The sequence below is a fragment of the Strix aluco genome, chromosome Z (genome assembly GCF_031877795.1).
Source record: "Strix aluco isolate bStrAlu1 chromosome Z, bStrAlu1.hap1, whole genome shotgun sequence".
NCBI lineage: Eukaryota > Metazoa > Chordata > Aves > Strigiformes > Strigidae > Strix > Strix aluco.
This window is the reverse complement of record NC_133971.1, coordinates 37,472,182-37,487,861: the sequence shown is the minus strand read 5'-3', so window position 1 is coordinate 37,487,861 and position 15,680 is coordinate 37,472,182. Positions and strand designations below refer to the sequence as shown.

The following is a 15,680-nucleotide window of genomic DNA, read 5'->3' as shown; positions in this document are numbered from 1 at the left end:
GCATGACAATATTTTACTTACCTCAGCTGTGGTCCAGGGGGCCAGTCGTGTAAACACTGGAACATATGAGTCACTTCACTGTCATCAGCAAGTCTGTTGAAGCTGAGTTGCTCCTATGAGTAAACGATTCATGGATAAGCACCTGCAGCATAAGTGCCCAGTGCATTACTTCATTTGTTTAATGTTTAAGTGTTTGCTCTCCCAGCACTGTGTGGGGAGGGTAGTTTTCTGTCATCTACAAAGCTGGATGAATTGCCTGGAACTCTACAAAGTGAACTTCATTTGTATATTTTACTGTCTCTGTTGTTTCAGGTCCCTTGAGGTCTAGAATGAAAGATCTGCATTCAGATGATAATGAAGATGAAGCAGATGAAGCAGATGAGAACGACAATGATTCTGAGTTGGAACGACCTGTAAATACACGAGGTGGAAGCAGGAGTCACAGGTGAGTGTCTTGTGATTGCAAGTAGCTTAGTGGCTACTAGCCTGTTTGTTAGTAATGAGGTGAGGTCTAATGTTCTCAAAGAGTGCAAATGAGCAGAGAACACAGACTCTCTTTTTTAAAGCACATGCGTGTAAAAGTGCCCCTTTATAAAAACTAGCGGAATTTGCCATTCCCAGTACAAACTATTTCTGTACTAATCTGTATGGTTATGATGATCCTCATTCATTTGGCTTTCCTTGATTTCATGCCATTGTGACTTCAGAGGAGTAGTCATAATTATTCTCTGGCATAAATGAGATAAAATTAAGTCCTTCAATTGCCGAATGAGCTATTCTCTACATAGTTTCTCATTTTCAGGATCTCTCTTCTAAGCAGTTTTAGATTAGGCTGTTAAATTGGATCAGAATCAATGAAATTTGAATTTCAAGTAATTTCCGCACTGCGTGCAGTAGGTAATGTGTAAGAGTGCAGACAGAACGGAAAACCTGAAATAGTCTCTCTTAGAACCTTTTCATAGTGGGTTCTTTATCTGATCCAGAGGGTTTTGCTGTGAGTGCACAGCACTGGAGGCCAGTGTCAGCTATTGCTTAAATGGGAAGGTATTAGGCAAACAATGAATGTCAGCTGCTTCTCTCGTGCAAATTAGCAGCTGGAATCAAGGAGAAAAAGATGAAGATGACTATCAGTTTGAGATTTTGTTTGTGTCGGTGATTGCATAAAGGATTGTCTCAGGCTCTACTTGTCTCTAAGTGTGGAGATTTTGTTTCAGTTTTTTAACAAAACCTTAAGGCTAATGTTGCTCTACCTTCTTTTTATCCCAAATAACTTTTTTTTTTTTTCCTTCCAACAAATAAATATTCCCTGTTATTCCTAAGTAAATGAAGGGTGAGGCTGACTAGGAGCTGAGCTTTTTCATGTGGCCTCTCCTGAGATACTAAGTTTTTAAATTTTAGCCTGGAAAAAGAGTGTTACTTACAAGGAGAAATAAGGAACTTTTCAGTTAAACACTTGTCTGGGTGAGAAGTACAGCTGTTTAGAAAGCTTTTAGAAGAGCAGAAAAGTATCTCTAAAAAACATTTTCCTCCTTCCATGTGGCTATGAATGGAGATACAGACTCGCTCCAGGAACACTGGAAACAGCAGTGTAATGTTCCAAATATTTAACCATTTCTGTAATGTTAGCTTCTGTTAAGCGGACATGTCATGTTAGCCAAGTGCAGGCAGACAGCCTCTTTCTCCATGCTATGCAGAGCTGCTTCCAGAGTGGGATTCTGCTTGGATGCCTCTCTTCCATGTGACCTTGATTAATGATGGCTTGCTTAGTGATGGGTCATTCTTAGTGTCCTACCTCAAAGTGCAAGCTTGGTTCACCCCTGTTAACAGCCCTTTGCCTGGAGGTGTTGTAATCTCTTGGCTCTGTTTTTCCATAGGGTTAGTCTGAGTGATGGCGATGGCAGTGACAGTGACAGCAGTTCAGCTTCCTCACCACTACATCATGAACCGGCACAATCTTTACTGAAAACCAACAACAACCAGGTAAAGTTTCAGGATTTGTAAATGCAGTCCTGGAGAGCTGGTAATGACATTCTGATTACTTCAGTGCAGTTAATCAGTCAGTGAACTGACATGAGAGCTATTTTTTCTCAGGAGAAGGAGAAGTATTTCGTTTAGCAAATACTATAGACCAAAGTAACGTTTTTATCAGTATTTTAAGAAATGTGTCCTTTCTGTATGACTTAGCTTTGTAAGGTAAACAATGCAAACTGGCTTTACAGCATCAGTTGTACAATTGACACAGATTTGGGCTTGCATTAGTAGTAGACACAGATTGCATCAATAGGCTCATTCTCAGGAGTTTGTTCATTCCTCTCTTCCCCTCTTCCTCACCAGTGTTTATCTAGAAGATACAATATTTTTTACTTCACTAGAAGACACAATAGTTTTTACTTCACTATTAGAGCACTGGTTCCATATCTGTAAAAGCTAACTTTGTTATTATTTTTGAGTAGGAAAGTAGGGAAGTTCTGTTCTTCAGAGAAAAGAAATTAAGTAACCTAGAGCTACAAAATACATCAGGGACAAATTAGAATTAGAATTTGGGAGTTATCTCACCCCCAGTCACCAATCAAGTAAGGCTCTCAAAATATAAAAATTAAACACAAAAACTGATATTCTTTAAAAAAAAAAGTCATAATTTATAAAATACATCATTTGTCACTGATTTTTAGGGAGCCGTAATTCAATCACAATGTCAGTTGAATCACACACAAAGCAGTCATGAAATTTACTGACTGGCAGTAAGTGGCTGCTTACAGTATTGATATAGTTAGAATAGTGCTTGCATGTATTAACAAAAGTTTGTGGTTTAGATGGTGAGTTTTATGGATGAGTCTTTCCTATACCTCTTAGGTTAACTGCTTCAATTATCTGGCAGAAATTATTTACTTGTCTATATTTTGCTAATAACATTTCCAATACAAGCTTACTGATAGTACAAAAGCCCCCATTATTATTCATGTCAGTTAAGTTCCAATACACTGTGGAGGAAAAACCCCTAGGAAGTAGTTTGTACACAGAGAGAAGAAGATTTCATGTCCAGAAAGCATTCTTATTGACCAGAAAGTATGTAGGCTTTTCTAAGTTGATCTGTACAAAAGTTGCAAGTTTTTAAGAAAGAGTCTTTTGGGAAGAAAGCAAACTATAACAATGAAGAATATTGCATTTACTGGCGACGTAAGCACAAGAAAAATAAAACACCTGTCTATGTCTTGTTGTTTAATGAAGACTAACTTCTACAGAGGCAATGTATTTGTTAAGCAATTGTATCAGTATTGGCAGCCCACTCAGTCACACCTTTCATGTTCCTCTCCCCCTTTGGTCATCTAACAGAAGTTCTACCTGCACGTTTAGACACTCCAAACAATAGCAGTGTGCCAGCTAAATTTGAATGTCACATGCCTTCTTCTGTTTTTATAATTGAGCTGAATTTTATAATTGAGCTGAAAATCAGAAATTTAGGGAAGCATTATGGGAATTCAGATTCTATGGACCGTAGCCACATTTGAAATTGCTGCTTTGTAGCATAGTGTTGCTTGCCAGGGTGATGCTTTTGACTGATTAAATCAGGCTTATGTTGACCAAGTCCATTCATAGAATAAGGAGCTAAGACAGAGTTAATATTTCTATAAGCCTCCTCAGATGTGATTAGTGCTGTGTCTCATCTAAACAAGAGTGCTTACAATGTTGGATTTCAACTACACATTAAGAGCACTGTAAGGAAGGAACTTTTTCAAATATCCTTGCTAAGGTCCTATTTGAAACCAAGAATTTTCTTTCTTTAAAAACAAGAAAAGCATCTAAAAGGTACTGGAGCCATGCCTAGAGGTCTGGTTTTTTTCGAAACAAGACTTTTTCTTCCACTGGCCTACACAGCAGTAACCCCATGGGGTGTTGAATCAAAGAACTGGGATTTTTCTTCGGAAAAGTATGTTTTGCTTTCTGGCCATGCATCAGTCTTGGCTAAGTAAGCCCTTACATAAAGTAAACTCAGATCTGCAGTCACTTTATATAGGGAAATAGCTGCCTGCCTGCTGTATTCTTATGGTGCTGGTCACCCTGGGGAGCACATATGTCATTTTAGTCATTTTTACCAAGGGAAGTAGAAATGAGAGGGAACTTACAGCAAGCTGCCACTGAGGCTTTTTGCTAGTCTAGAAGACTTGCTTTTACAGGACTTGTTTCCGTGTTGTATTTGGTGAGTTTTGTCCTGTGTTGTGACTGTCCAGTGCAGTTTTGGGAGATAATCATGCTAGTGATGTTAGTCTTACTGACAATGAAGTGTGAAACAAAATCTCCCATAATCTGTGATCATGTATTTTCATTTGATGTTTTTCAGAAGAACTGATCATATTTGATGTTAGGAGTGACATGGTGATTTAATTATTTTTTTTAATTCTACTTTTAACTTCAAAGAATGTGTGTTGTGTGTGGAAAAATTGGAAGAACAATCAACAGTTCTGTTTCCCTAACTTCCTCACTTCAGTCCTAAAATTTTCATATTAAGTATGGTGTTCTGATGCTTGATGACATGCTCTTCTTGACTGTGGTTCAATACTCATCCAGTATTCTTGGTTTGTGTAAGTGGTAGTAAATGGCTTTGTATGGCATTGAAGGAAGGGTACTATATAAGTGCAAGAGAAATTACTGTTAAACACTTCTTTTTTCAGACAAAGACTATATTTCAAAATCTCTGTTGTAGAAGAAAAGAGAGGGCACTGGGGAAAAAAAACAGGAAAAATATACTGATCATGTGACGTTTCAAAGGCACTGGAGCATACCTCAGCATCATTTTGTATTTTCAAAATCAGAACTCTTATCCTACCAGCATGCAAAAGATACAAAAAAGCGTTGAAGAGGCTTTCAGTGACATGAAATTAATTCTTTTAAGGATTAATAATATCAATATCACCTAATTCCAGCAACTCAGTATTTTCTGCTGTAAACTGCTTTTTTTCTGACAAATATGAGTAGGTTGTATGGATTAAAGAATGAAAAGCTCAATTTTGATTTTGACTACATTTTCTCCAGATGCTATATTCTTTGTGTTATTAACTGTTTTTTCAGTTAATTTTTTCTACATAATTGTATCCACTTATGCATTTAATTTTTACAGGATTTTCTTTCTTTTCCAGATTTTAGAAGTGAAAAGTCCAATAAAGCAAAACAAATCTGATAAACAAATAAAGAATGGGGATTGTGATAAGGTAAATGAGAATGAGGTAACAGTAAACTAGTCCAGAATGTGATATTAATGTATTTACTAAACACCAACCTTTGTTACACAATGAAGACCTTAGTAATTAGTATGTCTTTGCTTTGGGTTCCTCTAGGTGCAGATCTTTCTCTCCTTTTTTCTGTAATTCTTTCTTCTTCTATGCTATTTTGAAAGTGTTTTCCTTCTCTTCAATACATGGGGTGATTTGGCAAATTTCACCGGTTGGGAATCTGCCATCTATTACTTATTTTATCTACTCTCCAACATGAATTTGCATTGTACTTCACAGTGAAGTGGTACTTTTTGGAGAGGAGAATTCACAGCTGTATTCCTAGCCAATAAATCAATCAATTAAAAAAATATATATTTTTTCCAAAATCCTTTCTGAAGGCTGTATATTAGGAAGTGGCAGTGTGATTTAGCATGTTAACTAGAATGATATGAAGCAACACTTACTATTTAGCACTCAGAAAGACAGTTTTGTTTAAAATCATGCCAGCTGGCCAAGGGTAAGAGCTCTAAGTCCTTGTGTGAGTGAACGTAGCACAATTTCCCAGTGTGGACAAGTTCCTGAGAGGGTTCATATTTTACAGGTATTAGTGTCAACATTGTGATAACGTGAGGCAGGAAACCAAAGTTTCAGTATCTGTTGCTAGATTTTCAGTGGCCTGATCCATATGCTTTTTGGTTTCTTAAGATGGGTGCTGTATCTCTCTCTGCTTAAAAGAAAAAAAGGTTTCTGATGGCTCAGATTGAAGGAGAAAGTTGGTAATTGGGTGGAGAGGTAGGATATGTTTGACATCCTAAGAAGGATGACAGTGGAATTTACCATTGGATTAATCTTGCTTGATGGTTTTCCCCTTATATCTGCTTGTTGATACAGAAAATTAATTATGTAGCTTTAGAGAGAAAGAGGGATTTGATTGTGAGTGTTGGGGTTTGGGTCTTATGTGGAAAGGTGGGAGATGTTTTTTGAAGATGCTGCTTTGACACTTTTTGCCACAGTTGAGATATAGCGATGATCTTCTACAGTAAGGACCACCTAATAAGATTTTCATTGGCATGAAGTATCTAAAAAAACATATATTTGGGTTTTATTTAGCAAGAGAAAACCAGACTACTAAATAAGAAAATTCAGCTCAAAGGAGATTCAAAGTAAAATTTCTATTTGTATTGTTTTTGAAGATATATAAAGTTTTTGAAATACATAGCTATGACTTAATTAACAAGTTGTTTATGGGGGGGGGGATTTGTTTCTAGGCATATCTCGATGAACTAGTAGAGCTCCACAGAAGATTAATGACACTGAGGGAGAGACATGTACTGCAGCAGGTGAGTAGCATTCTCATGCAATATCAAAGCGTGCTCATTGAAATTGTAAAGTCACATCTCTTTTTTTTTCTTCATCTAAAACTCTGTAATCAGGTTTAATAGCCTTCAAGCCTGTATAATCCATATACAGCCCATTACCACTTTCAGTGCAACCTAGGGAATTTCTACGCATACTTTAAATTGTGTTGTCACAGTAAATGATAAATTTTAAAAAAAAAATTACTATCTGAGCTAAGTTTTTCACCAATTCATGTTGTGTTTCTCAACATGCTGTATCAATAATTGCAAAAACAGGGTGGGAGAATGGGTACAGCTGTGCACCCTGACTTGATAAAAATCTTGTTGCTTTTTCCTAAAAATGACTGGTGTTTTCTCAGAAACAATTAAAGATGTTTTCTATGGCAAACAGAAAAATGGAATTCAAAGCAAAACTCACTTTGGGGAAAAATGCAATATATTCATTGAGTCTTATGAAGTCATGGAACGAGTAAAATATGAAAATGTGCAAACTGAGAAGGCTCCAAATTTATTGAAAGGTTATGCAATAGTAAGAACAAAGAATAGTATTTTTGTTTTGGGCAGCATTGTCAGGTACTATTGGATTACAAATTCTGAAGATTAAACAATAAGTGCTGTTAACAAAGCAGATGTAATTGTAGTACAGATCGTTTTATTATGTTTAGTGCAATTATGTGCCAGTGTGGACATGTTGTAAAGAGGGAAATTTTACCACTTCTAAATGATTGAAATCACTCATCATATTTCTCAGCACTTGGATAAGTGTGTTAAAAATATTTTGTAAGCCCCAGTGTTAGTCTGTTTATTAGTTCAGGCTCAATATTGTGAGTAAAGATGAGAAAATAATTGAGAGGTCGGTGAAAATGAAGACCTTGATTAAGCATACTCTTAAAGAGGAATTCTGAATTGTCAGATTTCATAAGTTACAATACACAATGATGCATATTGGTTATTCCTGTTATTCAATGTACTGTTGTTTCCCAAGTTCCATTTTGTCTACAAAGGGAACCAAATCACACTTTCAGAATGGTGGCAAAGGCAAGTTTTTATCTACATTGGGAAATTACTGTGCAGGAGGCTAAAATGTAGGAATTGCAACACCCTCTCCACTTTACATTATTCATTAATTCTTAGAAAGTGCACATAAAAAGTGAATCTGAAAAAGCCCCTGTATTGTAAATTCACACCCTAGCTTTGCTTCCTGAGCATGCACTTCCCCAGTTATCCAAGGCATAGCTTTTGAATGGTTTCACTTCTGGTAGACCTCTGTAGCTAGTATTGCACAGTTACCAGCTATCAGTACAGAACTGCACTACTGTCCTAGCCTGCACAATGTGGCCATAAATCCAGCTTTCAATGGTGCTGTATTGACAGCCTGCAGACCATAGGGTTTAGGAGACTTCATGTGAAATTTTGAAAAAGAAAAACATCTTCAAAACCTTTTATGCAAAGCAAAGATAAAAACAAACAAGGAATGTTTTTGCCCATGAGGGTGGTCTAGCAGTGGAATTACAGTCCTGGAGAGGCTGTGCTGTCTCTGTCCTTGAAGCTTTTAAAATCCTCACTGGATAAGCCTGGAGCAGTCTGATCTGACCCCACAGCTGAGCCTGCTCTGGGCAGGGGCTGGGTCTAGCAAAATCCCTTCCAACTGGAATAATTCTGTCATCCTAAGAAATATTTTCCAAGCAAATAAGATGGTTCAAATTGAATCCATAATCCTCTTTCTCATCTTGGAGTATTTAAATGTATTTGGTGGCGAAGAAATATTTACCTTTGTTAGGAAAATGATGGGTTCATCCACTAGAGCTTCTTCAGTCTGATGTTAGAGTACTGTTGTAATCTGCTTCGTGGGAAGTTACTAATACAAGGGAAAACTGTGTGAAAAGATACATAACTGAGCTGGAAATTTAGAGTATCCTGTTCTGAGTAAATGAAAAAAGAACAGTATATTCTTGTGCATTTTAAACTAAAGGTAGATTTTTTTCTTTTCTCCTGGGTGTATTTATCAGACAGAAGAAAACATTCATTCATTCATTGACCTTCTCCTCACAACTCATGTGAAGAGTGTAATTTTAATACTGTAGTCCATGACTTCTCATAGCATAGTGTTTATTTAGTTATATTATAAAACTTAGGTTGATGTAGAATCAGTGTTGTTACCTGGGGGACTGTTTTTGCAGATTATTTCCCCTGGTTTGGAGTGTGTGCAGACTGTCAATGCAGCCCTGGTGAAAGCTGGATTTATGGCCAGACTGTGCAGGCTAGGACAGTGGTGCAGTTATGTACTGATGGCTGGTAACTGCATAATACTGACTGCAGAGGTCTACCAGAATTCAATGGAAGAGCAAGTTATTTACCAGTGGTCTGTTAGCCAGTCTGCACTAACGGATGGTCTGTGCTGTTGTAAAACAAATAACGCAGTTTAGTTTTAAAGCCTTTGATCCCTTAATATTCTGTAGTTCATTAGTTCACATGATTTTATCAGTTTACAGAAATATTGAGTGGCTAACTTGCAGAGAGTCACTGCTTCGCTGCATTACAACTAAACTGTCATCCCATCTTAAATGTCCTTACTGCTTTGCAGCTATGTAAGTAATGTAAAGTACCACCAGTTAGCAGAGAAATAAAAAGAGTACAGGGGTAAGAAAGGTTTTAGGAATGAATATGAAACTTCTAGACTAAGAAACGCAAGTATATAGAGACTACAGGAAGTACAAAGGTCAGGAGAGCAAGGAGTAAAACTGCAGAAAGGGATGGTAGTTACTACATGAGGAGAGGGATTGAGTGCAAAAATATGCAGCAGAAAACTGTAAATAGCTGCAAGAGTTTTAGATGCGGTGGCTGTGTTGAAGTGGAGCGGTGGTGGAGTTGTGTGTTTTGAGTGGTGATTGTAATCTCTTTAGTTTATGTCAGGGCAGGCAATAATCTCTTGCACATGTTAAAGTCTGCTACCCACAGACTTTTAGGGAATTTTTAGAGAGGGGACTTGCAAGAGAAGAATTAAGACATTGATCTTTCAAAAGTGCTGGCTTTTGAAACTTATGCTAAGGGATGTGAAAAGGAGAGGACAGGTTTTTGCAATCTCAGTTGTTACCAAGTCCATAGGCATGACAGCAAACAGGAACGCAGCCAAGCTGGAAATGAGAAAAATATCTCTCTTTGAGAATGTGGCTCTTTCCCAAGAGAGGCGTTTCTCTTTGAGACACTTCGTTAAAGGAAGCCAAAATAAATCTGAAAAAATGAGAGAGAAGGCAGGAGAGATGTGATACTGAACTACAAGTGCCTGGATATGTAACTAAGTAATCCTGATGTAAAATGATACTTATATAAGAATTGCCCAAGAGGGAGAAGGCAGGTGAAAAAGAACATTTGACCAAGAAATTAGTCCTGTGAGAATCATCTGAGCAATTTTTAGATGAATATTGGACCATGGCTAGACAGAAACTGGTCTGAAATTACATTTAGAAAAGAAATCTCTCTCCCACTTCTTTCACTGTAAAGAAAGCGGTTGGGATTTACAGTGATGAGGCAAATATTTTTTTTTTTTAACTCTGTGATTTCCTGTGAAATAGTAGGGATAACTGAGTCTGCAATCACATGTTAATGTTGCATGTCTCATATATTCAAATTTGGCTGGCTAAAACTAGGTTCCTAACTCTGCATTTTCAGTGCAGATGATGTTAACATGACCCCATGAAAGGCAAGATTTCTGGTAAGAATTTGCCTCTTATTTTGAGGCATCAGAAGTCATATCTTCAGCTGGTGAAAAATCTCCTTAAAGCCAGTGCACTAGACAGCACAGGCATACGGAAGAAATTGAGGGCACTGCTGAAAATTACAGTGCTCATTTCCACAAGGTGCTTAACTTCAGATGGCAACTATCTTCTGAGAATTTTCTGCAAGGGGCAGCTTGCAGGTCTGGAAACTATCACATGGCCTAAAACCCTCCATAAATTGAAAAATGGCTATGTCATTAGTTGCACTTTGGCTTCCTTAAACATACTCATTTGCTTGTTTAAAGGCAGACAAATAGTTGTACTATGATGGATAATGATGAAACTGAGCTGGAGAGACATTATGTAAACAGAGATGTACATTACAGCAGAAAAGCAAAGCTTACTACAGCAGAAAAAAAAATGAGATATTTTTGGTTTTTGCAGCCTGAGCTCTCAGAATAAAACATTTTAAAGCCATGTTTTTAATATTATAACTGTCAGACTTCCTGGCAACTATCTCAACCTTTTATTCTTTTTCAAGTATTTCTGAATAGCATAAGGATGTGTATGCTAATACCGTATGTCATGAATCCCTCATTGACTGGAACACAGGCAGGTGTTTTTCATAGAGCTGTCTGGGTTTATCTTGATATATTTTTGTACATCCATTAAAACTTCTGGAGTTCATTACAGTCTGATTTACCAAGTGCCCTGATATAGTGGCTATATTTCTTCAAGGCTGAATGAGGGATATGTTTAAAATGTTTATACTTCCTTTGACCTAGAGCTTAAAAGCTCAGAGCAGAACCTGATCAATAAAAGTGCTTATCAATTTTTTTAAAATACACAGTGCTGTTTAAAAATACACGTGTTAACATTTCTATGTAATCTTTGTTTCCTAAATCAGATATATCACTGTGGGGGTTATAAGGGGTGGTTTCTTCCACCATAATGCAAGGAAGCATTAGACAGAATTGTTCAGCATAGCTACATCTTCATCACCTTGACTTCTGTAAACTTCTTGTGCAGTCATTTATTTATCACACAGTGGATATTTGGAGACCAAGCCTGGGATTAGATTCCTAACTTCACAAAAATGAGGCTGGATTGACTCCTTAGCTTCTCTCTTAGATGAGGCTCAAGAGAGTGCCAAAAATGAGAATGACAGATAACACATATCAGAGTTTCCTTCTGGTAACAATCAGGTTTGTCCTATTTGATTTTTTTTCTCGTGTTATTTGCAGAACAGTAGGAGATGAAAAAGTGTTACAAGACTCTGTGAATCAATAAGTGGACAAATGAAGTTGGCAATTTTAGATTAAAAATTCCCATATAGAAAAAAATTAAAGCCAAGAGACACAGATTTTAAATGAAGTATTAATAAGAGCAGGATTGTTCCTAAGTACTTTCAGAATTTTGGACACGTACAAACCAAATTAAGCAGATTTTACTTTTATTTTTTTCCAACCTGTAAAATGGGAAGTGATTGGAAAGGGGGATTTTTATTGTAACAGGTATTTCCCTCTTATTATTTTATCTTGTTTCTATTCTGTTTAATCCACCCTGGTCTGTGTCATTCCATGCCTGACAATGCACATGAAGGTATTTCATTTATCATCAACATAATCTTTTCTTCTGTGATTTGAGGAGAAAAAAAACGTCTGTTTATGTAATGAAATTGGGAGCATAAAGTTACAAAAGATTTAGTTTAAATTTGCGGTTCTTTTTTAAGTTGGTGTATTCCTATCAGATTTGTTATTTTAAGGTATGCTCTGTAAGGCACGTGTGCATACATCTGTATCTCCCCCAGCTGTGGAAAAGGAATTAGTCAGAGCAATAAAGCTCAAACATGCAAGCAATATCTAGCAGCAGCATTTCAGTGGAGGTGTATGTGGAAGCCCTAGAACTAAACGGGTTTCAAATTGAAGGATGCAAACAGGACATTGAGCCTAGCCTTAGTGCCACAGAAGGGGTGGTTGGAGAGACTGAGGAGAAGAGCAATGTTCTGTCAGTCCATGACACTACCTAGAGGCCTGCTTCAGGGTGGAGTGCCTTTTTGTGTGTTCACTTGGGATGTCTGTTTCTTGGAATGAAACAGTGCATAAGAGATTTATAGCCATAGTGTGTTGTCACTATGTTAGCCCTATCTGACAAATAATGCTTTGGCTTTCAAAGATTCTGATTTTTTAGGTAGGTGAACATCCTAGAACTTAATGTATCTGGAGTTACTTGTTACAGCGATTCAGTGTTGAGTATGACCACACTTTAAAAATGTAGCCTACAATTCAGAAACTAAAAATGTCAAAACTGCAGAAAGGCACAAGTTATGTATGTATTGTTGATTTCCCAGAATCATAGAATGATTGGTTGGAAGGGACCTCTGGAGGTCATCTGGTCCGACCCTGCCCTGCTCAAGCAGGGACGTGTAGAGCCAGTTGCCCAAGACTGTGTCAGATGGCTTTTGAATGTCTCCCAACAATGGAGACCCCACAACATCCTGTGCCCGTGCTTGGTCAGCCTCACAGGACAAAAGTGTTTCCTGGTGTTCAGAGAGAATCTCCTGTGTTTCAGTTTGTGCCCATTGCCTCTGGTCCTGTCACTGGGCACCACTGAAAAGAGCCTGACTCCATCTTCTTTACTCCCTCCCTTCAGATATTTGTACACGTTGATAAGATCCGCCCTGAGCCTTCTCTGCTCCAGGCTGAAGAGTCAAAGCTCTCTCAGCCTTTCCTCACAGGAGATGCGTTTTAGTGCCTATTCTTCTCAAGAACTGCTAACAACTCTTGTTTCCTGTTTGAATGAAAGCTATGATTATACATTAGTCACCAGAAGAAGTGATCTTAGGCCATTTATAGGAATCTTTCATGGTTGATTTGGTTTAAAAAAATTGATTTAAGTCTGTTGCTCAAGAAATAACTGCTAGTATGTGAACTAATAGTTGATGTGAGAGCTCTTGAATAGATTTTTTGTTTGATATGGACTAGGTTCTGTAAGGATTTATTTCCTTCTCTTGCTTGCAGACTCATGCCAATTATTTTCTAAAGTAACCTGCTTAGCATCTATGCACACAGTAAATATTCCAGACAGAGATCTACCTGGGTTTTTTAATTTGCTTGGGGCTGAGGGGTGGGGGGATGTGTTGCTTTTTTTTGTTTGTTTTTAAAGACTGACTTAGAAAATATGCAGATTGTCTTTTAACTTTTGAAAAACATATTCTCAATGGTAGTGTTTGCTGAAACAGCAGATGGGTAGGCTGGCATTATGGCTGATGATGATCTGAAAAAAAACAACTGAGGTACTGTAGTCTGGACCATAGTTCATGTTATAAAGGAAGTGAGTGATAAGGACAGTGGTTTAGACTGCAAGTATTGGGGCAATGGGCTTCTTTTATGTCATTTATATGGTACTTAGTGACATGTTAATAAATTCAATGGGCATTTAAAACTGCTGAAATTTTCAATTGCATCTTTTCTTTCCTTTCAGGTAGTAAATCTTATAGAAGAAACTGGACACTTTCATATCACAAATACAACCTTTGACTTTGATCTTTGCTCACTGGACAAAACCACAGTCCGTAAACTACAGAGTTATCTGGAAACGTCTGGAACCTCGTGAGGATTCAGCATCAAAAACTGCTCTTTAAATGAAACATTCAGAATGATGCAACCAAAATGGGGTGAAAAAGCAAAACAACCTTCTTCAGCTTTATTTTTCCTTAAAGCCAGTCATTATCTCTTGATAAGGGAGAAGAAAAGTGACAAGACTCAGAGGACTGCTCTTCTCAAGAAGAAAATGCTCTGGAACAGTTTGCCTGGATAGCCTTGAAAAACAAACACACAAAAACAAACAAAAATACCTGGTCTTAATGAATGTGTATGGTATCATGTATCTCTCTGTGGTGTTCCTGTCCACAAGATGAATGCATGTTCAACACACTGCCTTATTACATAACTGATCTATTTATTACTGCATACATGTATTCTAAAGTCAGTGAGTCACTGAATGACACTATCAGATGAGCAAGTAGTAGGGTCCAATGTGTGCTCTTTTGATGCAGTACTATCACAAGCCTAGTAACCTTATTCATGTTAAAATGCCACTTCTTGCTATCTTTCTCTAGTCACTTGAAACACTACGGTCTTGTTTCCACCTCTGCAGTTCCAGGAAACGAAGTGCAGAGTTGGGGACCAGACAGTGGTCCTATATTTTGTTTCCTGTGTGTCACAGTGGGTTGGACCACAGCATGTTGGACCGCAGGTCCTTGGTTCTATCCATTTATTGATCCTGACCATGGTAGAAAATGCACCAGATGATAGGATCATATGACTTGCTGTCTAGCCTTAGTGAATAAACCAGTAAGACTTTTGACAGAAAATGTTATGTATACTGTTCTGAATCCAGCATCTTTTGCAATCTGCATTCTTGTGTCTGTTTTAATGTTATAAAATTAAATATATTTGAGTGAAAGTATTCTGCAGGATCATAAGAGGAGAAACACTGGTCCTGTCTTCTAAGGAAATGTTGTAGAAAATTCTTAATTTGGAGCTATTTATTACTACAAATTTCAACACTCTTCTGCTGTCAGTGTGTGACTCACTTTTAACATAAAACTGTTTGCATAACATTTTTGTTTGTTCATTATAGTATATGGTCTGCTTAGTTTGTTTGGGTGGTTTGTTTCTGATTTTTTTGGGGATATTTACAACTGCTAAATTAAAACCCTTTATTTGAAAAAATGTTGTTATACAGTTACATGTTGAAATAAATACATCATATATATGTGTGTGTATATATATACGCACACATGCATATATGCTTTTTACCCTTTCCAGATTTTGCTATCTGTTCAATAACATGCTTGTGTTTCCAGAAGGATTTCTTGTCTATAAAACTGAGTATTCTTTCATACCATCCATTATTCCTTAGAATCAGGATCCTTGTTTGTGCATGATCAAATTAGAGGATGTGTACTCAGTTTCACATCAGAGCTTTGTGATGTCATATTGCTGATGATTTCTTGATGAAATCATAACCCTTCTATTAGAAGTTCAAATCTCCCAGTGAAAAAAATTTTAAAAATACTTCTGGATGCAAAGGTATATTCAAGTTTACGAGCCTTAAAAAATGTATCTTGTTTCTGGACAGGCCAGTATGTCATGTGTATGCTTATATGCCACATGTAGTCTGTATGTGTAGAACTGAACAGTAGTATCTGTATGACTTACTGTTTCATGCACACAGCTTGTGTAGCACTGTAAAACTAAATTCTTATTGGGGTTATTTCTTATTCAATGGTAAATCTTAGTACTGTTTCTTTAAGTCCAAAGAAAATTTTACACTTTGCTCTTTTTGAGAGGGCAAGATATGGATTACGTTGGGGATCTTATTTAAAATGT

The 15,680-nt window shown here is 37.2% G+C and overlaps 1 protein-coding gene across 1 annotated transcript in view; it reads left to right on the top strand.

Moving 5' to 3' along the window:
- Window positions 1–15,114, top strand: part of MLLT3 (MLLT3 super elongation complex subunit) — a 142,562-nt gene extending 127,448 nt beyond the window's left edge. Inside the window, exons 8-12 of the mRNA XM_074812114.1 lie at window positions 313–445; window positions 1,875–1,980; window positions 5,136–5,207; window positions 6,479–6,550; window positions 13,768–15,114. Of these exons, the coding sequence (XP_074668215.1) occupies window positions 313–445; window positions 1,875–1,980; window positions 5,136–5,207; window positions 6,479–6,550; window positions 13,768–13,899 (515 nt within the window). The 3' untranslated portion in view covers window positions 13,900–15,114. The remainder of the gene's footprint in view (window positions 1–312; window positions 446–1,874; window positions 1,981–5,135; window positions 5,208–6,478; window positions 6,551–13,767) is intronic.
- Window positions 15,115–15,680: the final 566 nt, after the last annotated feature.